Consider the following 26,504-nt stretch of genomic DNA (forward strand, 5'->3'; position numbering starts at 1 on the left):
ACATGGGAGGGGTATATTTCCCAGAATACAACACGAGGGGAGGCTGAAATATGACGTTTCTATTTAATCATGGCACCATTAGGGAGGGGATGGGAAGAAAGTGCTAAGCTACCCGAAACATAAACCAAGTCGGCATTTGCGCTGCACCGGTAAATGTTTTCTGTGTTGTATATGTTTCTCTAGTGGAGCCCTGAAACTTTTACTTTGTCAATTTATCTGCTTCGATGGGAGATTTATCGATAGACAGCCAGTCAAACTAACGTTAGCTGGCTAGCTAGCAGGACGTTAGTTCACAGATTTTTAGCTAACGATAACGTTGCCTAACTTGTTAGCTAGTAACGTTCGATATCTAAGCATAACATAGCCTGCTTGTTATTTTACTCTGCATGCTTAGTAGCTGCTTATCATGCACTTGTTCATTGGTATTATAGCTAGTCTGAAACGTTGATTAACGTTAGCTAGATTGACATTATTTCCAACGAACACAATCGTTCAAGCCAACGTTACGTTAGCTACACGTTAGCAAAATAGCGTTGTCAAAAAAGAAATAGCTGTCACGTTTTCATTTGAGTTAAACAGTTTTACATAGCTAGCGAGACATTTACATGTTAACGTTAGCAAACTAGCTAAGTTAGTTAATTGAACTGTCATGTCGATCGAAGTCAACTAGGTAACTATTGATATCTTTATTTAGCTAATGTTATCTAGTTATTACGAACGTTATCAGGATGGAAGTTGGTTGTCCTTGCAACGCTAAAGTTAGCTGCCCGACGAACGTTAGCTACCTGGACAAATAATTACAACTATTCACAAACGCGCTAGCCACTAGTGATGCCGTCGCGCTGTATGGAGCCTTTAGTCAAAAGGCGAAATCACAGATGGGTGTGACATGCCATCTTTAGATTGTCTCCTGAAAATGTTTGTAAATATCGTTGGTGTAATACACACTGTCCATGATAAATCAACTTTGGCTGGCACCACTGTGCTGTCAAACGAAATCAGGAAGTTCTAGAACTCCATGGGTGGCGAGATGGTTAGTGCCTAGGAACATACAGAACATTCAAATGAAACCAAATCAAATTATATTTGACACATGCTTTGTAAGCAACAGGCAGACTAACTGTGAAATGCTTCCTTACGACCCTTCCCAACAATGCAGAGAAGAACAATAACACTAGGAATAAGTCCACAATGAGTAACTTGGCTATATACACAGGGTACCAGTACTGAGGCCGTGTACATATAGGCTCCCTATGTATATATGGGCTGATGAGCAGTCTAAGGCACTGTATCTCAGTACAAGAGGCATCACTGCAGTCCCTGGTTCGAATCCAGGCTGCATAACATCTGGCCGTGATTGGGAGTCCCATAGAGCAGCGTACAATTGGCCCGGCTTTGGCTGTGGTAGGCCATCATTGTAAATAAGAATTTGTTCTTAACTGATAATATAGGTAGAAATTAAACAAAAAGTGTGAGTGTGTAGGTAGGAATAAAGTGACTAGGCAACAGGAGAGATCATAAACGGTATCAGCAGCATATGGAATTAGTCAAAATAGTGTTAAAACGGTCAATACAAATACTCTGGGTAGCTATTTGGTAAAATATTTAACTACAGTGTTTAGTGGTCTTATAGATTATGGGTAGAAGCTGTTCAGGGTCTTGTTGGTTCCAGACTTTGTTCTTCGGTCCAGCTTCTCGTGCGGTAGCTGAGAGAGCAGTCTGTGACTTGGGTGGCTGGAGTCTTTGACAATTTTTAGGGCCTTCCTCTGACACCACCTGGTATAGAGGTCCATTGACACTGACACTGACACATTTTCTACTCAAATTAGTAGCCTTCTGCATTTGAGCTGGCTCCTCATTGGAAATGGTTCAAATCTACCCATATAACAGTCATACTCAGGCTAATTCATACAACAAATTCCATTTATAGCTACATCAAGACATTGTTCCAATGCATTGTAGAGAATAGATAAGTTTTATCATTTCACTCCAGCATTAGGGAATAGGTATAACTGGTCCACCTTTTAGACAAGTGTTTATGGTGCTATGCATGGCATGTTTGAAGATGACGAGTAGCCTACACTATACCACTTTAGTAACCAAACTTTAGGCTATAGATTTGGTGGTTTTTAACTGGTACTGCCAGAGAACTGTTCAGGTATCTTCTCTAGCTGCATTCTCAACAGTTAGGTGTTTGCTTCTAGAGCAAGTGTTCCATGCTTGTCTTTGGCATAAAAATAGCTGCTCTGCATTGTCCCACCTTACCTACCGTTTGCAATACTCAACCAAATAACTTTCCAAGTATCTATATTCTGCTCTTGGAAGGTGGAACAATTATCCTCAAGTTTCAAAGCCTTTTTGTTTTTGGTATGTCACGTAGGCCTTCCCCTTTTGGCCAAATAGCTACTGCGTTAGCCCAGGTCACTGACTGAAGCTAGGCTCTAGCTACTTTCATTGCAAGGAATCATAATTTGTTATATTCTTTACTTCAATGGCTCTAGATGTAGCAAGCAAAGAGATTGTTTTTGTTAACAGAATTGTTTTGAAATTCAGAACGAGGTAGGTCAGCACTCACAGCCCTGCATTTAAAATGAACACTTTGATTTTGAAGGGGCACAGCACAACTCCTAATAGCCACCACCCTCACACTTTCCTGTCTATCCTCCTCTGTGCAGGAACAAGTAAGCACGCCATCCTCTGTGCACACTCACCCACCAGAGGAGGCCAGCCCAGCCGGGACCATGAGCGAGCGTGGCCCTCGCACGGAGGCCTCCATGTTTTTGCAGGTGGAGGTGGACCACCTTGAGCGCGATGACAAAGAGGACAACGATGAAGACAAGATGGCGCACTACGACGACGACGACAAAGATGACGATGACCTGATGTCGGCACCCTCGGGCTCCCGCGTCTACGACCGCACTACGGTGCTCATCGAGCAGGACCCCATCCGGCTGGACGAGGAGGGAGAGGAGGACCATGGACACTGTGTCGGGGGGGACCACGACGATGGGGGCACTTTCCTGGTTGATGAAGAGGAGGAGGAGGAAGATGAGGAAGGCTCTATGACCTTCATGGGCGACCAGGACGGCATGTCGCAGGGATACGTGCATCACACCATCTCGCCCGACCAGATCCAGTTCATCATCAACCCGGGGTCCATGGCCATGCCACGCAACATCGAGGGGGCCACCCTCACCCTGCACTCGGAGTGTCCGGAGACCAAGCAAAGAGAGGTATGTTGGCTTACGTGCCCCCTCCCCGCTGAAATGCGTTATGTGACGCTGTGTGGAGGTCATACAGTGTGTTTGAGGGGATCAGTTTGGGCAAGGCGCAGAATCACTGATCTTGATCACATAATGAGTAGTCATTCGAAATGCAAGGTGGTTTGTAGATCAGGGATTTTGCACTGCCTGATTTAAATGTACTTGATCTCAACACACAATTAGCCTAGTGAGTTGTGTTAAGTAAAAATAATAGAGACCCATGTTGAAAGGGAGCAACGTGAGGGGTGAGCAGGGAGAGTAAATTCACTGGGTGAACGAAATGCTTTGATGTGCCTAGTGAGCTACGTTCTCCTCAAGACCTTTCTGCTTCCACATGGTTTCAGTGGTGTAAACTCCTTAAGTAAAAAATATTTTAAGTACTGCTTAAGTCGTTTTTTTGGTATCTGTACGTTACTATTTATATTTTTGACGACTTTTACTTTTACTTCACTACATTCCTGAAGGAAATAATGTACTTTTTACTCCATACATTTCCCCTGACACCCAAAAGTACTCCTTACATTTTGAATGCTTAGCAGGACAGGAAAACGGTCGAATTCACACACTTAAAGAGAAAGTCCCTGGTCATCCCTACTGCATCTGATCTGGCAGACTCACTAAACACAAATGCTTTGTTTGTAAATTATGTCTGAGTGTTCCCGTGGTTATCCTTAAATAGAAAAATAGAAAAAATAAAAATCATGATTAATATAAGGAATTTGAAGTAATTTTTACTTTTGATACTTAAGTATATTTTAACAATTACATTTACTTTTGATTTAAGTATATTTAAAACCCAAATATAAAGTAGGATTTTACTGGGTGACTTTTACTTGAGTATGACAATTGGTCCTTTTTTCCACCACTGTATAGTTTTATATGAGAAATGTTTAACCCCTCCTCTGCTGTGTACAGCACACATAGTAAATGACTCATCTGAAGCTTGTGCAGTGTCATTATTTGTGTTGTACTTTATGGTCTCGTGGCTTCAGTCTTTACGGCTAGCTCTTAATCATTGTGTAAGGCACGCTGGTCTGCAAAAGAGTACAATGGAGCTTGTTGGATGGTTGGACCTCTAGGCTATTTCTTCCTAAAATGCAAAGCAGAACCATAACAACAGGCTAGCTCAGGGTCGCACCAGTGGTCAGTTCAACACTACTCCTAACCAATCACTATGAGGCCCGGCCAAATATTGCACCCTCAATGCAACAAAGTTCCTGTTCGTTACCAGGGTCCCCCTTTGTCACCATGTTGGCCAGTGCCATTAGGGTCCTTGTGCTGTCTTTGTGTTGAGTGCTCTGCTGGAGCCAGACCACTCCTCCCCCTCCTAGCCTAGCTACTTGCATGATGTCATTGAGGGAGAGAAAATGTATTTTGCTTACTTACAATTGGATTTATGAAATCTCCTCTACAGACTCTGAGCCAAAGATACAATCACCCCAAACTATTGTTCCTCTCCCAACTCATGATTTGGCATACGTTCATGTTGCTTCGCCAAAATGTGTGTCCTCCTCATTTCCTTTTGACTTTTGTCATAATTGCAGATGTGGATGCCAAACATTGCAGATGTTATTTTCAATGTTTCTCTAGCCTAGGTGTTCTAAATGTCTCAATGCAACACAAAGCAGTTCTTAGCATACCATTTGAGTAGGCCTTGCAGAATTCTTACATACCATTTCAGTAGGCCTTGCAGCATTCTTACATACCATTTCAGTAGGCTTTTCAGCATTCTTACATACCATTTCAGTAGGCTTTGCAGCATCTAGTTCCATTAGACACTCTGTGTAGCCTACTACTGGAGAGCTATTTCCCCGCTGTGCATGTGGGAGGCGATGGCATGCCAATCTAGTTAACCTGTGTGATTTGAAGTGACGCTGCAGAAGTGGGGGAGTCAGTCGTGAAGCTGTGGGGGTTGAATAACAATACAGTACAGCTGATACGCTGTAGCAGCACTGCAGCCAGGCTCCTCACTGTGTGGGGTGCATGTTCATGCTTCTTACTTCCCTTCCTTCGCTCTTGTGTTAGAAAAAATATAGATATAATTGCACTCTTTATGCACATTCACAAGACCTTACACACTCATGCACACACACATACTCACTTAATTTGCTCACACACACACAACATGCACACATTTATTCTGACTCTACACACATGCACACATTCATCATATACGCTGCTACTACTCTGTTTATCATATGTCCTGATGCCTAGTCACCTTACCCCTATACATATCTACCTCTATCACTCGAGTACACCCCCTGCAGATTGTGAATATGGTATTGGAACTGATCCTGTATATAGCTTCTTACTTTCTCATGTTCTATTTCTTGTGTTTTTGCTCTACCTTATGTTATTTTTACAACATTGATATTGATTACTGCATTGTTGGGTTTAGAGCTTGCAATAAAGCATTTCACTGTACTTGTGCACATGACATTGGTTGTGCTATTCATTCAGGTTTGTCAGTCATTAGGCCTAGTATCGCCAAGGGACGGGTTATGCTGGGTTGTATTCATTAGTGCACAATGTAGCAAAACGTTTTCCAACGGACAAGTTCAGGTAATCCTTCCGTATTTCAGTCAGTTTTATTCCGTTTGGTCCCTGATGAATATGACCTCCGGCTGGGGATTCTCCTTCTATCTCCTCCTTAAATATAGGCCAACAGTTGTCTTAGCCATCTCCCGCTGCGTTTCTGTTAGGCTCCAGTGATTTGTAGTGTCATGTGGAGACTGCTAGTGGACCAGTTGTCATGGCTGGAATCCATCCTTTTGGACCGCTAGCTCAAAAAAAAAAAAAAAAAAAAACATTTAAACTTGAATTGGACAGGCTGCCTCACTATTGTCTAGTAGGGCCTCTCTGTGTGCAATGTGGCTATCCAGGAGTTACGTAAGGGGATGTAAGCTGTTGTTGACTATTTATTAAGGGAAAAGAGTGTTGTTTTTACGAGGTCAGGGCTGATTGACTTTCTCTTGAAATTTGCGTAACAAAGCCTTTTTATTTTATTTTGACCCCTAGTCCACAACAGGATCAAGGAATTCAGTTATGGGGTATAATGCTATCTCTGAAAATAGATTTGTTTTGTGGGGGGGGGGGGAAGCTTGGATGGGAAGGCTTTGTGTAATGACAATGTAGGCTAGTGTGTTCTATGGGTATACGAAGGAGGGTAAAGGAGCCGGCTTTATTCTCTCCCCGGGGCCTTTTGTGTGAGAGCAGAACAGAGCCATAAGGCAGACGGACTGCCACGGCCGCTGAATGCAGAGACTGCTGAGTTGAAACACGGTGCACAGCAAAATCAGTCCGATGGAAATGGATGGGGGGGTCAAGTCACGGATGTCATGTGCGCTTACCCGCTCATGCACCATGTCATTGTTGCCTGTGTAAACATACCCGTTTGTTTCTCACTCTGGCTCTCATCCTATCGCCTCGCCTCCTTCTCAAGTTGGTCCAAGGTCCCCCCCCCAGTCCTTATTATCCAAAGTATTTTGAGAGGCGAGGAGAGATGTCGCAAAGAATCAAGGAAATATTCATTAAGAAAAAGTAATTGTCGTCTTATTTGTCGCTCAGGTGAAGCGGTACCAGTGTATGTTTGAGGGCTGCACACGGACCTACAGCACGGCGGGCAACCTGCGCACACACCAGAAGACCCACCGGGGCGAGTACACGTTTGTGTGCAACCAGTTGGGCTGCGGCAAGGCCTTCCTCACCTCCTACAGCCTGAAGATCCACGTGCGCGTTCACACCAAGGAGAAGCCCTTTGAGTGCGACGTGCAGGGCTGCGAGAAGGCCTTCAACACTCTGTACAGGTGAGGCACGACTAACACAAAGTTTACCAGCTGCATGTTGAAATATTCCCAGACATGCTGACTAATCGGATGGCTATCTATCTACAGGTAACTGCCAACATAAAGTGTCTTAATAGGGTGTTGGGCAACCATGAGCCGCCATAACAGCGTCAGTGCACCTTGGCATAGATTCTACAAGTGTCTGGAACTCTATTGGAGGAATGCAACAGCATTCTTCCACCAGAAATTCCACCATATTTGGTGTTTTGTTGATGGTGGTGGAAAACTGTCTCAGGCGCCGCTCCAGAATCTATCATATGTGTTCAATTGGGTTGAGAGCTGGTGACTGAGAGACACACACACACCCTTTAAGCTCTTTCAAAGTTACTGAGATCTCTTATTGTAGTCATGGTAGCCAAAATAATGGGCAACTGGGCATTTTTATTTATGGCCCTAAGCATGATGGGATTTTAATTGCTTAATTAACTCAGGAACCACACCTATGTGGAAGCACTTGCTTTCAGTATACTTTGTTTCCCTCATTTACTCAAGTGTTTCCTTTATTTTGGCAGTTACCTGTATATGTAGGCCTATACTAAAGATGGATAGATAATAGATCAAAGGTAACAGGTAATAAATTACATGTAAAATAGATAATAACTAAGATAATAGATACAATATTTTAAAAAATATGTAAAGTGACATATCTAGCCTACACTTGGGGCCTAAATTGTATTTTTGGTCCATCATCCACAGCCACTCAGATTCTTTAGCAAAGAAAAAAAACACAAAACAACAGATGACCATGCTTGTTAATTTTCTTAAACAAGAAATGTATTAGAAGTAATGTGGTATATTACTCAATTTCATTATTTTATCCAAAATGTTCAGCAGCCTCTTTTAAGGGTGGAAGGTTTACCGTGGTAATGGGGCCACTTGAGTCGTGTCACACGTGTGTCTGTGATTTGGGATCAGACTAGGGTGTCTCGTCTGTATCAGTTGAAGCAGCAGACTCAACTAATGTTGAAAAACAACCGAGCTTGTGAACAAAACAATGTAAATAGCCAATAAACACAAGGACAAAGACTAAATTAGACACATTTTCCATTTTTACCCACCCCGTCCCAGTAAGCAAAACCGTGTTTTTTTTTAAAACTATTTTTCAGACATTGAAGAGACGTTCAAATTAGGTTCTGAATGAAATGTGATCAAAATCAGGCAATTTTGGGGGTTTTGATTGAAAGTTGAAAATAAGTCATTTATAGATGTCTATGTTTGGGCCCAAATCAAGGCTGGTTTAGACCTTACAAAATCTGAACCAATTGGGAATGAACAGGCAAAATATTTTGCGCCCTTGCCTTCAAAAAGTGGCCACTGCTTATCAAAAGGCGGCATCAGCGCTCACCTAAAAAGCCAATATGCCACTGGTTGGGAGAGATTGTCATTATTTTTGGGCAGAAATAAGTTAGGTTTTCTGTGTAGTTGTTGGAGGTGCATCTTGGCCAGTTTGGCTCAGAAAATGCCCGCCCTCGTCAATCTGCCGCCATAAACGGACGCCTAATGAGCGGGCTGGCCGTGTGTTTGCAGCGCCACCAAAAATGAATCTATCAGCGCTTCACTCAGTGCGCACAGCTCCCCTGCCAGGCAGTGTTGCTACACGAGGTGGGGTATTTGATTAAAACAGCACAAATCATTTGGAAACGCTACTGCAGCATCTTTCTAACCCGCAGATGCTCACACTTGACTTTTGACTATTTTTATTTACGAATGTAACGCTCTCACTGTAGAGCCGTGCAAGTTGTTGGTGAAATAGACATTCTTACCTGCCAATCTAAATCTACCTGCATGTGGCAGGTGTTGATTTTATCCCCTGCCTACACCCATTCAGAGGTATTCTTCCATAGAAGATTAGGGCTGTGACACTCATGGTGTTTTGGTTGACTGTTATTGGTCAACTAATTAATCGATGTCACGGTAATAACTGTTCTAATAGCAAAACTTTTCCCATCTTCAGTCAGCTGTTAGTTCCACCAACAAAAAAAAACGGTGTATTTTTATGACGGTCTTCGTCCATAACTGTCAATTACTTCATTTCTTTCTTCATTCAGTCTGAGATTGCATAAATAAGGATGTATAAAAAAAAAGAGGATGTTCTTGCTTTTCTTATCTACAGCACAGTTTGTATGTAGGCCCAAGTGTTTTGTCAGTCCAAGTACTGAACAGTGCTTTTATGCATTGTTGGGTGTTCTAGCCTAATATCAAATCAAAGTCCAATTTTATTAGTCACATGAGCTGAATACAACAGGTGTAGGTAGACCTTACAGTGATATGGACTTTGTTTTATCTCCCAATTTAGTTTTCTAATTTGACTGAGTTCTTGATTTTGTAGTGTCTGCTGCATTTAGCTTCTTCGGTTTCGCACTCAATGAAGGCATTATAAATGGAGGCCCTCAGCCAGGCCAGTAGTAGGCTAGTCAGCCAGTGGCTCCAGTGTTGACATTGAACCGAAGGCCACTGAGACAGGCGGTGGTGGAAGCGTGCCACCATCGACTCCCCTGTCAGGGTCCATTCATCAGCACAGCCAAACCAATGTGTAGTTTCCCCCTAATTTTGGTTTTCCATTGCTTCCCCAAATCAACATGACCCTGGATTGTGTCCTTAAAGTTTTTAAAGCAAGATTAGGTTGTTATTTTCCAATTTGGTCTCTTTCTCTGGAGTGCTACCTAATCTTCCAGGCCCAAGTGTTTGCACGTTAAGTCTGCTCTGTTCTAATGTTTTTGGAATGTTTATATAATTCAAGACGGTGAGAACATTTTCAGCAGCTCAATATCAACGTTTCCACTTGGAAGTAGGCCTACCATTTTAAATGTCAATTATTATATTTGTAGTAAAGGAAGAAAATTCGATGAGAGGAGCGCACCATTTTTTTACCCTTAAGTTTTTGATTTTATACTGTAACTATCCGGTCCGAACCACTGCTTCCTGCTTCTCGATTGGCTCTCGTTCACTGAGGTTCAAATCAAATCAAGCTTGTGCTTCTAGTTCCGACAATGCAGTAATAACCAACAAGTAATCTAGCTAAGAATTCCAAAACGACTACCTTATAGACACAAGTGTAAGGGGATAAAGAATATGTACATAAAGATATATATGAATGAGTGATGGTACAGAGCGGCATAGGCAATATACAGTAGATGGTATTGAGTGCAGTATATACATATGAGATGAGTATGTAAACAAAGTGGCATAGTTAAAGTGGCTAGTGATACATGTATTACATAAAGATGCAGGAGATGATATAGAGTACAGTATATACGTATACATATGAGATGAATAATGTAGGGTATGTAAACATTATATTAGGTAGCATTGTTTAAAGTGGCTAGTGATATATTTTACATCAATTCCCATTATTAAAGTGGCTGGAGTTGAGTCAGTGTGTTGGCAGCAGCCACTCAATGTTAGTGGTGGCTGTTTAACAGTCTGATGGCCTTGAGATAGAAGCTGTTTTTCAGTCTCTCGGTCCCAGCTTTGATTTACCTGTACTGACCTCGCCTTCTGGTTGAAAACATAAACAATAGTACACAACTTCACGTCCATGCAACTTTTTTTGGGGGGGGGGGATTATGACATGGTTAGAAGGCAGTAAGTAATAAGCTATCTCTAAGACATGCTCTTCAAAAACGACAAGGAAATTGAATTTATCCCCCAAACGTTACACGTGGCTCCTTTTTAAATCTTCCCCTGTGGTTGATTGTAATTATCTCCTCTCGGCAGACTGAAAGCGCACCAGAGACTGCACACAGGGAAGACGTTCAACTGCGAATCGGAGGGATGCACAAAGTACTTTACCACACTCAGTGACCTGAGGAAGCACATTCGCACTCATACAGGGGAGAAACCATTCCGGTGAGTTCTCCCGACTCCACGCACCCACTGTGGTTCATGTTTCACAAGGGGAGGAAGACCGCTGCCTTGGATATAAAGCAAGGACATTATCTGGTCATGTTTGAATGAGGATGCCTTTTTCTTGATATGAGATCTTCTATGCATATAAACAAATGTGGGAAAACTGCACATTGAGGGAATTATATCTTTCATCTGTTCTGATTAGTTAGAGATATGGTTTTGTATTGGAAGAACGGTGAGGGGCATGACACTGTTTGTGGCACACCAACATTTTTATGCACCGGCTTTAAGTTATTCTTCGTATTCTTTAAGTTATTCTTTGACCAATCATTTGTGTGATCTTCCCTCTAGGTGTGACCATGATGGTTGCGGCAAGGCGTTTGCTGCCAGCCATCACCTAAAGACGCACGTGCGGACACACACAGGTACGCTTCACTACTTCTTCTGTTTGGAAAATAAATTCTCAGTCAAATCTCAGAATGACAGTCAAACCAATCATTAATCCACATTCCACACCTCAGAGACAGAGAGTAGCGCTCAATATCTCAACATTTTCCAATATTTTATATTAGGAAATGATAGCGTTTGATTTAACATTACTTTTTTAACATTACTTTTTGATAGTAATTTCCCTTGGCATACGGTGAAGGTGACCCTCTTCCTTCCTCCCTTCTCTCTCGTCTCGCTCCCCGCGCCCTTCCCCCCTCCATCCTTCCTTCCCTTAGGGGAGAAGCCTTTCAACTGTCCCAGCAACGGCTGTGAGAAAGCATTCAGCAGCCAGTACAGTTTGAAGAGTCACGTCAGGGGCCATGGGGACAAGGGCCAGCCCTTCAGTGTCACCCTCACTCACCCCCTGTCCGAGGTGAGCCATACATAAATCAAAGCATCTATTTCAGACAGATCATGTGTGGCTCATTTTTGGTAAGGGCATGGCGCTAGCAATGTCATAGCCGTGGGTTTGATTCCCTCTACGGGCCACCAAGTATGAACCTACTGTTTGATTAAAGTGGCTGAATAGAGTGTATTGTTACTATTATTAACATGGATTAGCCTGCGAAGTCATTTTAAGATATCCAGGTTTTTTTTCATGGGTAAACTCATTTATTTGTACCTACAACATTGTGCCTGCTATCAGTACAGTCTGTTTTGAGTGTTTTTATGATCCACATTCTATCCTAATGCATCTTTATGACTTTAGACGGCTTTTGCTCAATAAAGGAAGGCTTCTTGGCTTCTCCAATATCTCGTTCTGTTAATGTTTCTAGGCAGTGGAAAATGTAATTTGGGCCTATTCCTCTCTAATTACAGGATGCAAATCATTCACTGTGCCTCAGTGACTTGAGCCTCATCTCGACTGACTCTGAGCTCAGAGAAAACATCTACAATGTGAGTGTGCACACACTATTTCATCAGACCTTATTTGACTTTATAGGTCTTTCTGCTTTTGTCCATGTATGAATAATTTATTTTGTGGTGGGTTACCATGACAGCAAAAACAACCATATTTATTTTGTTTCTGCATAAAGGATCAATAAAGATTTATTGTAAGACAGACATGTATTATCGTGTAATGCTTTGTTACATCTGTGTTACAGTCTCAGAACTTGGACTTGAACAATGTTACCCCCGTGAGGATCTTCGAGCTCATGTTCCAGAGTCCGGAGAACAGTGTCAGTCAAGACGATGCACATCCTCACGGCAAGTACCCATCACAATCTATAAACTGTAACTCGGGTTGATTTCAGTGCATTTTCAGGCTAACTTTTGTATTTTGTATTTGTTAATATTTTTCAGAGAGCCTTGTCAAAGCTTTTGGCCAGGAGACTGGTCAGTCCACCATGGGCGATGGATCCACCCCCATCTCCTTCTCATTCTCCCTTGTCCCTTCCTCCTCATCGTCCTGTTCCCACCCACACTATCACCCTCACTCCGACACCACCTCCACCACTGTCCTGGAGGCTTCCTCCCAGCTCCCTCTTAGCCAAACCCCCTCTTCCCAACCGCCAGCATCTCCTGCCACCATTAGTAATGTTACCGCAATCAGCTCCACCCAGCCCCTTGCCACCTTCGTACCCTTACCCACTGCCATGCAGACACCAGATATGCCTGCCCCCAACGTGGCGCTGCCCGTCCAGACCACTCCAATAGTGCCCTCTTCTGCGCCAGTATTGGTGCCAGGCCCAGCCCTCGCCAACGCGGCTCTGGGCACTGTAGTTGCTGCCACCCCCACAGAGACTGTGCCGCTGCCGGCCGTGGCTCACACACACACCGTGCCTTTGGCCAGCAACACCAACCCTGCCCTGGCGCCCCCAGCCTCTGCCCCCACCATCGCCCCAAGTCACAGCCACACCCAGAGCCTGCTGCAGCCCAGCATCGTAATGTCCGACCAGAACCTGCAGTGGATCCTTAACACCGCTGCCAACAGCCAACAGAACCCAGAGCAAGCGGTAAGAGTGCCGGTTTGACATGCCGGTTAACATTGAATTGATAGTTTGGTTGGGTGCTGATGCATTTGTGTGGACATCAATGTTGTTTGTTTCCAGCCACACGGAGGTCCAAAAGTGGAGAAGGTCTTCTTTACCACAGCCATACCAGTAGGAGGCAATTTAGGTGAGATTTGTCCCCTACTTTTACCAGTGTGATTATTAACAGCAATAATGCTGTACTGATGCACATTAATAAATACTATAGTATACTGTAGAATAATATACTACACACTGTCGTATCCCTTGATCATATACAGTACTCACTATTTTTTTTAATGTTTTTTATTTCACCTTTATTTAACCAGGTAGGCAAGTTGAGAACAAGTTCTCATTTACAATTGCGACCTGGCCAAGATAATGCAAAGCAGTTTGACACATACAACGACACAGAGTTACACATGGAGTAAAACAAACATACAGTCAATAATGCAGTAGAAACAAGTCTATATACGATGTGAGAAAATGAGGTGAGATAAGGGAGGTAAAGGCAAAAAAGTAAATACAATATAGCAAGTAAAACACTGGAATGGCAGATTTGCAGTGGAAGAATGGGCAAAGTATAAATAAAAATAATGTCATAATGTCACTATCATTTTGTAGTATATGGTAAAACACTATAGTAAATACTACAGTAATGTCTGCAAAAACACTAGTTTTTAACTATAGAGAAACCTACAAATCATGTGTTCCCTTCAGGTTTCAGAAAAGAGTAGAAGCTCTGAACTATTTGTTCAGACCATGGTCCTACCTACCTACAGGTTATGGAAAATGTGCTGTTTTAGTATTTGTCCAGTAGGTTTCCTCAAGGAGAAAGCTCCCACTTTATGTAAATACTACAGTATACTAATCATGTCCGCACTACAAAAAAAACACTACAGTGAATACTACAATAAATTCAGCAAAAGCATTACAGTAAATACTATAGTATGTATACCATATTATAAACTGATTTGGCAGAAAGCCGTGGTATTTCAGACCGTATACCACGGCTATGACAACACGTTTATTTTTACTGTTCTAATTATTGTTGGTAACCAGTTTATAAAAGCAATAAGGCACCTCGGAGGTTTGTGGTATATGGCCAATATACCACGACTAAGGGCTGTGTCCAGGCACTCCACGTTGCATCATGCATAATAACAGCCCTTAGCCGTGGTTTCTTGGCCATATACCACACCTCCTCTGGCTTTATTGCTTAAGTATACTACAGAATTATATAGTAAGTACTTTAGTATTTTTTTTCATGTGGGGTAGCCTACCAATGTTTAATGAATCAGGATATTTAAAAAGCAAACTCGTCCGTCATTTAGAAAAGTCATCCATGTTGAATGTATTTACATGGCACAAATTCATTTGATGTCCCCTATTAGCATTTGAATGAAATTTGAATTACAAAGGATTGGATGTAATTATTGGACAGCTGGCTTGGTCTGTAGTTATGCTATAGCTCCTGTTTGTGTTCATTAGGGTACATTGTATTTCAAAGTGTTTCTTATTGAAGAGTTCACTGGGTTTTGGACCGTTTTCTTCTGTTTCGTGCCTAATGAAATGCAACCCTTGTTTTGTAATGTGTTACAGGCAACTCTGTCCAGCAGATCGGCCTCAGCCTGCCCGTCATCATCATCAAACAGGAGGAGTCCTGCCAGTGCCAGTGTGCCTGCAGGGACTCTTCTAAAGACAAGCTCTCGAACAAGAGCAGCAACGCCTCGGCAGCACCACAACAACAGCCCACAGTCCTCCCCGCTCCTCTACCACCCTCCGCTCCCGTGGCACTGCCCTTTCCCCCCGTACTCCCCCCGGCACCCTCTTCCCCCTTGTGCTGCCTCCTACCGCTCACCTCGGAAGTGAACGAGTCCCCTCCTCTTCCCCAAACAGGAGCGGTACTAGGACCGGGTAGCCCCTCGACCTCTGTACAGACGTTCCCCCCAGGAGTGGCCACGGCGACCACCAACTCCCCTCCTATCACGTCCATGGTGGCCAAACCATCCGTGTCGGAATTCCTGTCCCTGCAGAGCCCCGAGAGCACGGCCAACATCGAGGCTCTGCTACTGGTGACCAGCAATGATGACTTCACTCTGGCCACCGCTGGCACCAGCACCACCACCAACCCCTAGTGGACACTCAGGCTTCGTCCCTATTCTCCACTCTTCTCTTGCATACTCCCAGTCATGGATTTAAAAGCATTTTTGTGTAAGCGTTGGGCAGAGGGAGTTTCTACCATTGTTAAATTAAAGGGAGTGTGCATATGCACACATTAGGAGAGGATATAGAATCAGGACGCAGCCGTACTAGCCGATTTACCCACTACGCATCCGCTTTTCAAGTATTGTAAGTGAAACTTAATGAGGGGGCTTATTTTGAAAAAGCAGCTAAATGCATGCCAGTCAAGAAGTGTTCTTAATTAGCTGGCTCTCCATCAAACAAGACAAGGTCCTAAGCACTGATCATTTGAAAGGCCCGAGGAACTATTGTGTGCTTCTAATATGGCGTGAAGCTGATTCCTGAGAGCAACAAAACATTGTCTATATCCATGTACTGTACAATAGTTCTTAACTGTAACTATTATGATTAGTTGGTAAGTGATTGACCAGAATGCACTGCATGTGAAGTGAATTGGAATTTCATCAACTATATTTCCTACAAGGAATTAGTGTTGCCATTCCCTTAAAAGCAATGTCTTGCTAATGCCATAATGTGAAGAGTAATTTCCAGTGTTTTACCTAAATTAGCTAGTGTAGTCCAGATCATTGTTTTGTCTTTTGTCTCACTTTGTTCGTTTTTGTCTTTCTTTACAGGCATATTTACTAATTGAAAAAGATATTGCCTGTGACGCAATTTGCTTGCCTTTTGAATATAATTTAGAAGTAAATGCATTAGTGATAAGCCTATAACTTAATATTTAATTTGTCAAAAAAATATATATTTATTGGAGAGAAAAAAATCTACATCACTGACATTAGACTGTCATCAAGTCACAGCTTATTCATCATCATTGTAATCATTGTTAATTCATTCCACTTTTCGCCCAAGGTTTCTTTTTTAGTCCCCCCCCCCCTGTTACTGATTTTTGTTTTATGGAGCCCCTCTGTCTGTTTCAGAAAGCTGTTTCAACACAACGCAATTAATTGTATATCAAAGTTGTCAAAAGTCCTAAATTGAGTTTTGGTCAGCAAAACCTCTACACAATGAAATCATGAATCAATTATGAAAATACTTGCTCACAACACTGTTTCTCTGTGAATTATGACCCACTCAGGGATGCATCATGGCATATCTCATTTATACAGCTTGAGATTTTCCTTTATTTAATAAGAGATTGTCCATTTTGACATTTTAGAAGGCAACTGCCCGGATGCCCATCGATTGTAGTAGCCCCCTTTTTCGGCTGCACTCTCCCCTCTTTGTGCACCGTCTAATATGACTAGTTATCTGCGTTATTACTATGACTATTTAAATACCACTGCTGGCAGAAGGGGTTTCTGAAGGGTGTTGATGATGGTGTAAATACATTTCATTTAAATATATGAACACTTATTCCTTCAGATTGTTTAAGAATGTATTTGTTTTGTATATACATTTTGAATATGTAGACCTTGGAGACTAAAGACAATACCCCCTGCTCTGCCCTTTGTCTTTGCATTCTGCCCCCATGCAGATGCTCTCACATCTTATGCAGAAGAGTTTAAAATTAAGCCTAATAATGGTTAGTTTTAGGGCCACTGGCTACTGTGCAGTCAACATAGTATTTATTTTCAAATGTAAGTGTAAGTAACTTTCTTAGAGTATATGACAATATTGTTTCACATGGGACATAATGCAATGATTACAACTAAAAAATTGGAGAGAAGGCATTATGCCCAAATATTATGTGTAGAGCAACCTTGCCTTACTACAGGATATCTCACTTGCTGTGGCTTACTGAGCAGTCTCCTTGTCTTGTCAATCTTTGCCTATGGCTTGATTTGGACACGCTGCTTGACTACGTTCTCCTGTTTATCTAGTCTTGTTCAATGCCTTTTAGCAGCTGTCTACAAGTGGACAAAATTACATTGAAAAGAAATGCTTCATTTTGTTTGAAGATTTAACAGATAAATGTGCCAACAAATCAAATGATCCCAATTATTATTTTTATGTAATTTTTTTGTGAAGATGTTACTGCAGAAATATACTGTAGACTGAAATTGTTTCTCTTGATTTTTTGTAGTACTGTATTGGAGACAACTTAATACTTTATTCTACAGATCACTACATCAATGTTGTAGTTGGAAATTAGAATTACATCAACATTTTAATTGCTACTTCACTGGCATTGATTGACAGCAGCTATCATGTTCTATTATTTAGCATGTAAAGGGTGACCGAGATTCAACCTAGGCGTCATCATGTATCATAGGATAACAGTACGCAGGAAATCTTTGTCTGGCAGACCTGAGTAGGAGAAATGTGTAAACTAACATGGGCTTTGCCCTTTTCCTGTTTTGAAATTGAACTGATACCAAAACTTGATGATAACCTGGAATATTGATTAATGTAGTTAGCACTTAAAATTGGGTCCACTAGAATGTGAATTATCAAATATTAAATAATTTGTTTCTTATTGATATTTATACTAAATAAAAAATATTAACGCAACCATTTTTTAAAGATTTTACGGAGTTAGTTCAGAAAAGGAAATCGGACGTATTGCCAAATTCTCTAAAACGATGGATGTGGCTTATGGTAGAGAAATGAACATTCAATTCTCTGGCAAAAGCTCTGGAGGCCATTTCTGCAGTCAGCATGCCAATTGCGCGCTCTCTCAAAACTTGACATCTGTGGCATTATGTGCCCAGCATAAGGTGCACCCTGTGTAATGAGCATGCTTTTTAGTCAGCTTCTTGATATGCCACACCTGTCAGGTGTATGGATTCTCTTGGCAAAGGAGAAATGCTCACTAATAGGGATGTAAACAAATGTATGCACAAAATTAGAGAGAAGCATTTTGGGAGTATGGAACATTTCTTGGATCTTATTTATTTTCATGAAACATGGGACCAACACTTTACATGCTGCATTAATATTTTTGTTCAGTATAGGTATTCCCCCTGACAATGCTGGTCAATAACTAAATGTATTGTAAATATGAATCCTGACCCACCCTCTTACTGCCCTCAACATGTTCACCTCCAATTCGATGCATACCTTTTTAAAGAAAATATCTATGCAATGATTTGACTGCAGTTTTCCTTAAAGTACAAAATGCAACAAAAAAAACCTTACCAACCTTTGACGTCAATGTCTTGGCCAAAGTAATTCTGTTAAATCAATATTCAGGTTTGCTAATGTCAACTTTGAAGGCTCAACTTTCTCATTTGCGAAGCTCCATGTACGTAACCATTTTTGCTCACCAATCTTTCAGTATTCAACTTAGCGGTATGACCAACTTAGCATCCTATTTTGATCACCATGATCATCCATTTTATGTGAAGGTCCAATTTATTATGTGTGATGCATCATGTTTGAGGTGGGGCTGTGAGCCTGGGCATTGAAATGTTTTTTTATTTTTTATTATTACCCCCATTGCTTTCCATTGAATTGTCTCTTTTTTTTTACATGTACTTGTTTTGCCTCCCATGTGAGTTACCTGGTTAAACACTAACTGGATTTGCTTCGGGAAAAAATTACTACAATATGATTCTGTTGTAAGAATTATTTGTGTCAAATGTTGTACGCTGCATCTTTTTTAAAGTTTTGGGTGAAAGACAATCATATTTTCTTGTGTTCTCATACTGTATGTGCTGTTTTTGCTCAAGTCATCTCAATGAACTTTACGTTAATCTGTAAGGGTGATACAAATTTGGACCCGATTTGTTAGACCCATTGTTAGAATTGAAAGTGCTGGTTCTACCTTTGCTAGAAGATACTGACCCTACTGCTATGCTTGTTTACACTGAGCTGCACTAGACTCAAAATGCAATCATGGTTACATTAAGGCACTGGAGCCAGCACAAGATATGGGTGGGAAAACACCTCAATGCAGGGATGAGATATGCCACTGTACTCCAAAAAACTGCCATTTTCATCCTCATGCTAGCTAGCAGTAGCCACAGCAGCCATTGTGGAATAGCAGATACCCACTAGTTACCACAACCACAAAGTCTAAATTGGCTGTATTGTAAAACGTCAAGAAAACAAGCTTTCTTACTGTAAGGAAAGGCATAAGATTAGCATTGCGGTTAAGGTTAGGTTTAAAATTACATTTTGGGGAGAGAAATGGAAGAAATAGGTGGGGTTTATGACTGAAACTTTTATTTTCTTAATTTAAGGTAGGCACTGTGATTAGGTTTAAATCACAGTTTGGGAAGAGAAAGGGCAGGGTCTATGTCTGTAGTAGCTAGTGATGACCAAGGGCACGTCACATTGAACATAAAAAGCTAGCTGATTGGCTGACTGCCATTCCAAAATGGCTATGGTGAATACTGCTAGCTAGCAGGAGCACAAAAATTATAAAACTAGCAATATTTCAATCTTCTCTGTGGATCTGTGTAAAGATAAAATTGAGTACAGTAGAATATCCCAGAGGTTACTTACCTCGCACGAGCTCCGCAGTGGCCAGAGCAGCAGGTAGCCTAGCGGTGTTGGGCCAGTAATCGAAAGGTCGCTGAATCGAACCCCCAAGCCAACCAGGTGAAAAATCTGTCTGTGCCAATGAGCAAGGCACTTAACCCAAATTGCTCTGGATAAGAGTGTTTACTACATTACTAAAATTTAAACGTAACCATGGTTCTGACCCCAGTAGAGCTGTTTAAACAAGGGTTGAGTCTGTCATGTTCAGCCTTTATGGAATAGATTTTACTTAACCTTTAGGTTAAATTGTCGGGCGAATAACAGCTCAAATGGGGATTTATTTTGTAGCCAATGGTCAGATGCTTAGAATGGTGAGTTCATAGGTTCAAAACACTGTCGGAGGCTTTGAAAAAGCAGTTTTTTATTTTGGAATTCTGTTCATGGTTAAGTACACATGATTATTTGAGCACTCAATATGTAAAATGAGGGGGAAATGTAATAATCCAGAGGAATGTCTTCAACACCCAAAGAGTGAGGAGTTGTGAAGGATTTCTATTTTTAAAAGAATGTATCATGTGAAATTGGTTTGCTTACGCTTGTTTTGTATGAAGTAGTATTGTATAATAAAGCAATTACTTTTTGAATTGAGAGCAATATAATACTAATGAAATCTTATCCCATTTTTGCCCAAGCAAAAAAGTTAGATAATCCATGATAGTTTTTATTGACATACAAAATGATTCACATTACCACCATGAGTAAAATCAGTCACTTCGGAGCAGGGAATGATCCATCGCTAAGGTTCTTCTCCTGTGGAGTTCAGAGAGATACTTCGGTTTGGTGGTTGACACATTTTTCAAAGTTTGAAGCATGGAGAAACATACCCTTAAAATACCCCGCAGGCCCACCTGGTCTTGGGAGGTCTTCAAGTAACTGTGCTGACCAAAACAAGGAGTTTATGTTTAGGTAATAAAATGAAGTTAAGTCACCCTACTAACCAGAGACCAATAGAATGTAAAACCTCATAATTCAGTAAAGCACATAAATGTAGTTGACCATAAATAAGGTTATTAATTGTATTTAGATGAAGCGTCTGGATACCTTCAGTTTACTACCTCCAATTAGAGGTACTTTTTGAAGAAGAAATTAAAGTCCCATTGCCAACCTGTGTGTACAGTCTGTCTCGTCATTTTGGGGAGCTGGAGTCCTCACCATATTATATACAATGGAAATTACATTACAGTTAAACGGGTATTTTTGTAGTAAACTGTTACCTAGAACCAACGTAATTTTTTGTTTCTCTTGAAAACCCCTGGCCTGTACACTTGTCAGTTACACGTGATATAGTTGTACGAATTAGTAATTGATTGGAGGCATTGTACAAGTTGAATAACTGAAGTTATCCTTGTTCATTTGATGTAATGGGCATGTACTATTTTGTTATTAGTTTGGATGAATATCAGCCACTTGCTATACAAATTACAAAGCACACTTTGACCTTGTTTATACTAATTTAACTGGAATTTTATAAACGTTTAGCAACGCTGTGTGCTTTCACTTTAAGGAAATGCGTGTCATTGTTTTGAGGGCGTTACCCGGAAGACGGTCAATGTTATTTCATCAGCCGACTCAGCATGTAGCGCCAACACTTTCTATGAATACCTTTTTTAAGTTTAGGTTTTACTTCATGATATTAAGACGCGTTTATAAGTCAGCCTTAGCGACCCGAGACGGAAGAGCTAGGTGCAAAGAACTGATGACTAAAATGCTGCGCTTGTCGCCGCAGTCCGTCATGAATGGTCCATCTGCCCAGTGTGAGGAAAGATTACAAGGTAGGTTCAATATGTCACCATTGAAACTCAAACGCCAAGGTTCTACAATGAAAATATTCTAAGTTGAATAGAGGTCATGACGGTCCATATGAGAAGCTAACTATCTTATTCTCATGGTTTCATCTAAGTGCACGTGTTACACCGTACCCAAACGGGTGTTGTGCCGAAAAGCTCCCCCTGACAGGATTCTACGCCACCCCCCCCCCCTCCCTTTTCGCGTGAATGCGCACGCACTCGATGCTTCATTGCTGCGACTTGCTTGAACGCGCACGCACTCGATGCTTCATTGCTGCGACTTGCTTGAACGCGCACGCTCTTCATTGCTGCGACTTGCTTGCTTGTTGAGATTTCTGTTCACGTTAGGCTGCGTTTCATTTTATTTTTTATGTCGGTTTGATCGCGGAGGAGGCATTAGAAATGTTTTCGGTTTGGCAATTTTTTTCAAGTGTATTAGTCTATAAATAAATCTCAAAATTCGTCATCTCTCCCATGTCTTATTCGACTAGTAGTAGTTCAGAAATGTTTATTGCTTGCCTACCTTTTACTCCCTCCTCTATTTAATATAGCACACATGCATGAATTATTAATTTCGGTTGCCTATCCTGATGTGAAGTTTGTTCTATAGAAAGTATTTGACTCTAGCCCCAAAATTTAAGGAAATTAGAAGGGGCAGGGCAAGGCCCCCTTCTAATTTTGAGTAATTGAATAACATGTTTAAATGTATTTTGCAACGCGCTAGAGCATGTTAGGGCTCCCGAGTGGTCAAAGTCACTGCATCTCAGTGCAAGAGTCATCACTACAGTCCTTGGTTCGAATCCAGGCTGAATCACATCCGGTGATTGGGAGTCCCATAGGGTGGCACACAATTGGCCCAGCGTTTTCCGGGTTTGGCTGGGGTAGGCCGTCATTGTAAATAAGAATTTGTTCTTAACTGACTTGCCTGATTAAATAAAGGTTACATTTAAACATTTTAATGAATTCTGCAATAAATCAATCTTAGACTTTTTGTCAAATGCTTTGCATTAACCAAGTTCTGTTGTGGGGGAGGTTGTTGAATGTCTACTCGTGATGACATGAGATCATACATCAATCAATGTAAGCTGTTTGCTTAAGACCATTCATTCCTAATGGTTTGCTTTTGAAGTGTAGATGGTGCTGAAATCCTGAATTCAACAGTGGCGGCTCTAAAGGATGGGCAAGTTGTGGCTGTGCCAACGGACACAATATACGGGCTGGCTTGCTTGGCTCAGAATTCCAATGCCATCAAAAAGGTGTATGACATCAAAGGACGTAAGGGTCAGAAACCACTGGCCATTTGTGTTGGAGAAATCAAAGACATTTACAAGTAAGCATGCATTGATGGTGTTCATGTCATTGTTCTTGTGGCTCAATGTCTTGCAACATGCCTGACTCGCACTATAGAGCCGAGCTGAGCTGGACTGGCCTTGTTACGCATCCACTGTAGTTGATCAAGTCTACCTTGCTGGAAAGGACAAAGTGAAAATGAAAATATCGGTGCCAGCACAGTAAGGTTTGGGTCGGACCTATAATGTGAAAAAGGCAATATTGCAACCTAGCCTAAATGTTATATTTTTGACCTTTTCCTTGTGGTGGCAGGTACTGTAAGGTGTCAGTCAAGGAAGAGCTGATAGGGGAACTGTTGCCTGGCCCTGTCACTCTAGTTCTGGAACGAGCTGAAGTACTCAACACTGACCTCAATCCATTCACTCCGGTACGACTTCCATAGACACAGACCATTACACAGACACAGACAATTCACTGCCCCTAATTGATGACAAATTATACTATAAATCATAAACCACTCAATTTGAAAATGTGTGTTGCTTTTCTGCATGCTAGATTTTGGTCTGGCACTTCGTAAGTTATTTATTGCATGTATTGGGCTGTTGATGATGTGTTTACCTGTTCCTTACAGTTAGTAGGAGTGCGCATCCCGGACCATGCCTTCATGAGACGCCTCTGCCAGATGTGTGGGGAACCTCTTGCCCTCACCAGCGCCAACATCAGCTCACACTCCAGCACTGTGGCTATACATGTATGTAGAGACAACCCACCGTGTGTGTGAGAACTGTTTTTATAACATGAACTGGAGGGGAGGTGGGACTGCATCATCTACAACCAAACAAGGTTTATCAGTGCATCATTTTTCACTGATGCTTAAAAGGACTTTGGCAAAATAGTTATACAGGGATTTTCTCCACAGGAGTTCCAGGATTTGTGGCCCCGGTTAGCAGTGGTGGTGGATGGCGGACCAATAGGAGACAAGAGTCGCTTGGGGTCAACAGTGGTCGACCTATCGGTGCTCGGCAAATACCGCATCATCAGACCTGGCTGGTGAGTAGTGATACTGGCCTGCTCAGCAGATTACAGGCCACTGACTAATACATTTCAATCAAGTTATGTTCAGGTAATTCCGTTGTGTTAATTTATCTAAGTTAAAAGTACAAGAGCACATTTTTGTGAGTAGTAGTTTAAACATACAGCATAGTGAAAATTACCTGTGGAAGTGATAACCCCTTGCCCTTTTCTTTCAGTGCCTTCTCTTCCACAGTTGATGTGCTGGAGCACAAATATGGACTGTCAGAAGACACAGGGGATCAGTGAGGTTTGCCCCCTCCAAATTCATACCACACGCTGACACGAACAACCAGCAAGAACCTGTGCTTACCATGGCCAAATACAACTCTGAATGCCTGCAACGAAATCGAAATCGCTCATCTTTCTAAAGGAAGGACAGTCCTTTTGCACATTGCAGGCTATTGTGGAAAGCTCTGGGTTTCACTTAAGGGATTTGTTTCGTATTTCTTGGTTATTAGTTGTCCAAGCATTCTTGTTTCTATGGGAAAACCCAGGGCACTTAACTCAGTCTTTGCTTTACAAATTTACTTTATTGTGTGGAAACTAGGTTGTTTTATTCAAGCATGCTTACACCCAACAGAAGACCCCACTCTTGCCTCCTCTCTAGTGGGTTAAAATGGCAGACTTGGCACAGAGTAACAGGGTAGAACTCCAACCGTTACTGTCATTTTGAGCTATGGCTAGGTTAAGCAAAGCTACTATTTAATTGAGTTATTTCAAGTGTCTTTTTCATGCATTTCTAAATCAAGCCTGTGTTTTATGAACTGATTCTGGAGTTTCGGGGCTGTGAACATTGTTTCAATGCATTTTATTTTCATGGGGAATTTATTTAACATGGTTTGGAACAAATTTCAGACTGAGGCTGCATATACACAGGCAGCCCAATTTCTTTTTTTTTTTTTGGAACAAATTGGTCTTTTGGCCAATCAGATCAGCTGTGAAAAGATGTGATTGGCCAGACCAATGGGTGGCAAAAAAATATTAGAATTGGTCTGCCTGTGTAAATGTAGCCTGTTAGCCATGCTCTAGTGTATTATTGCTTGACGGTTATGAGAGACTGACTACTGGTTTGTATAATGGACCAATGAGAGTATGTTGTTGAGAATAAATGAAATTTCATTATGCTGACCATGATGGCTTGTGTTGGTTTTCTCTCCTTGCCTGTAGTACTGGGTTAATGTCAGTGTGGTGGCTGAACTACTTCAGAAGCTCCCGTGAACAGAACTCTCTCAATTGCTTTTTTTTTTGTGTCTTCTCACACATTGGGAATGTAGCTGGTCAGTATTCAGCAATGCGTATACATTAAGGAGGTTGCCTAGCGGTTAAGAGCGTTGGGCCAGAAACCCGAGAGGTTGCTGTTTTGAAAACCCTGAGCTGGCAAGGTGAAAAATCTGCTGTTCTGCCCTTGAGCAAGGCAGTTAATCCCCCAAATCTACTGCTCCCCGGGCGCTGTTGATGTTAAGGCAGCCCCCCGGTGCACTTCTGATTCAGAGGGGTTGGGTTAAATATGGAAGATGAAATTTGGTTGAATGCATTTAGTTGTGCAACTTCGTAGGTTTTCCATTCCCCTGCTAGTTTGTTAGAGAATGATTAACAGTGACTGTGTGGACTGCCAAGCTGGATCAACACTGCAGCTGTAAGTTGTTGTTTTTTTCCTCACAGAATGTATAGTCCTTGTTTTAAAGAAGTCAGGGGGCACATCCTTTTATTCCTAAAATGTCTGTTTTAATTTTAGTAATGCAAGATTTCAGTAAGCCTAAGTACAAATAAGTCATACACACTGCATTTATCATTCATATTCCAGTACCCAGCCTGACCTGACTACATTTACATTTCCTGCACATGAGTGACAGTTTATTTCTATAAAATGTCAAATTATTTTTAAGTGACTGTAATGTTGCTTGAATCTGAAAAACTTGCTTTGAACAGATTGCATTTATTGAAACTGGTAACTGTGCTCGACTTAAAATATGAAATTGTTGAATGTAGTTTCTCTCTGGTGGTTGTTTTCTGTCTTCAGATAAACGGAAACTGCTGTGGACATTGCGTTTCCTCTTGGCTGAATTGGTCTGGCTGCAATCACATGCTCCGATACCCCAAAATCTCTGTGAAACCACTTATTCTCCCTAGTGCACTGACATTAAACCATTTGGCGGTCAACCATGCCGTTTTCCCTTACACTTTGGTTTATATAGTTTCCTTAGGTGACCGATCTAGGATCAGCTCCCCCAATCTCAACTTTAGCCATTAGTGGGGGAAATGTAAAACTGACCCAAGATCAGCTTCTAGGGGGCAGGTTCACCC

General features: G+C 41.7%; 2 protein-coding genes across 2 annotated transcripts; both read left to right on the top strand.

The window, feature by feature from the left end:
• The first annotated feature begins 56 nt into the window (after window positions 1–56).
• Window positions 57–21,155, top strand: LOC110517613 (metal regulatory transcription factor 1). The gene is made up of 11 exons (XM_021595590.2): window positions 57–149; window positions 2,676–3,233; window positions 6,831–7,069; window positions 10,826–10,957; window positions 11,309–11,382; window positions 11,683–11,819; window positions 12,266–12,343; window positions 12,553–12,655; window positions 12,752–13,404; window positions 13,501–13,567; window positions 15,022–21,155. The coding sequence occupies exons 2-11, from the start codon at window positions 2,742–2,744 to the stop codon at window positions 15,555–15,557; spliced, it is 2,511 nt and encodes an 836-aa protein (XP_021451265.1). The 5' UTR covers window positions 57–149; window positions 2,676–2,741; the 3' UTR covers window positions 15,558–21,155.
• Window positions 21,156–21,781: 626 nt separating this feature from the next.
• On the top strand, window positions 21,782–24,446 carry LOC110517635 (yrdC domain-containing protein, mitochondrial-like). Its single transcript, XM_036964773.1, has 6 exons — window positions 21,782–21,821; window positions 22,971–23,166; window positions 23,439–23,553; window positions 23,758–23,877; window positions 24,046–24,176; window positions 24,377–24,446. The coding sequence occupies exons 1-6, from the start codon at window positions 21,782–21,784 to the stop codon at window positions 24,444–24,446; spliced, it is 672 nt and encodes a 223-aa protein (XP_036820668.1).
• The last annotated feature ends 2,058 nt before the right edge of the window (window positions 24,447–26,504 follow it).

The sequence above is a fragment of the Oncorhynchus mykiss genome, chromosome 3, assembly GCF_013265735.2.
Source record: "Oncorhynchus mykiss isolate Arlee chromosome 3, USDA_OmykA_1.1, whole genome shotgun sequence".
Lineage (NCBI taxonomy): Eukaryota > Metazoa > Chordata > Actinopteri > Salmoniformes > Salmonidae > Oncorhynchus > Oncorhynchus mykiss.

Coding starts and splice junctions, on each gene's coding strand:
- LOC110517613 (XM_021595590.2), top strand. CDS start 2,742: ATGAGCGAGCGTGGCCCTCGCACGGAGGCCTCCATGTTTTTGCAGGTG. Junction 12,656..12,751: donor AGACGATGCACATCCTCACG/GCAAGTACCCAT, acceptor AATATTTTTCAG/AGAGCCTTGTCAAAGCTTTT. Junction 13,568..15,021: donor ACCAGTAGGAGGCAATTTAG/GTGAGATTTGTC, acceptor AATGTGTTACAG/GCAACTCTGTCCAGCAGATC.
- LOC110517635 (XM_036964773.1), top strand. CDS start 21,782: ATGAATGGTCCATCTGCCCAGTGTGAGGAAAGATTACAAG. Junction 21,822..22,970: donor GTGTGAGGAAAGATTACAAG/GTAGGTTCAATA, acceptor TTTGAAGTGTAG/ATGGTGCTGAAATCCTGAAT. Junction 24,177..24,376: donor CGCATCATCAGACCTGGCTG/GTGAGTAGTGAT, acceptor CTTTTCTTTCAG/TGCCTTCTCTTCCACAGTTG.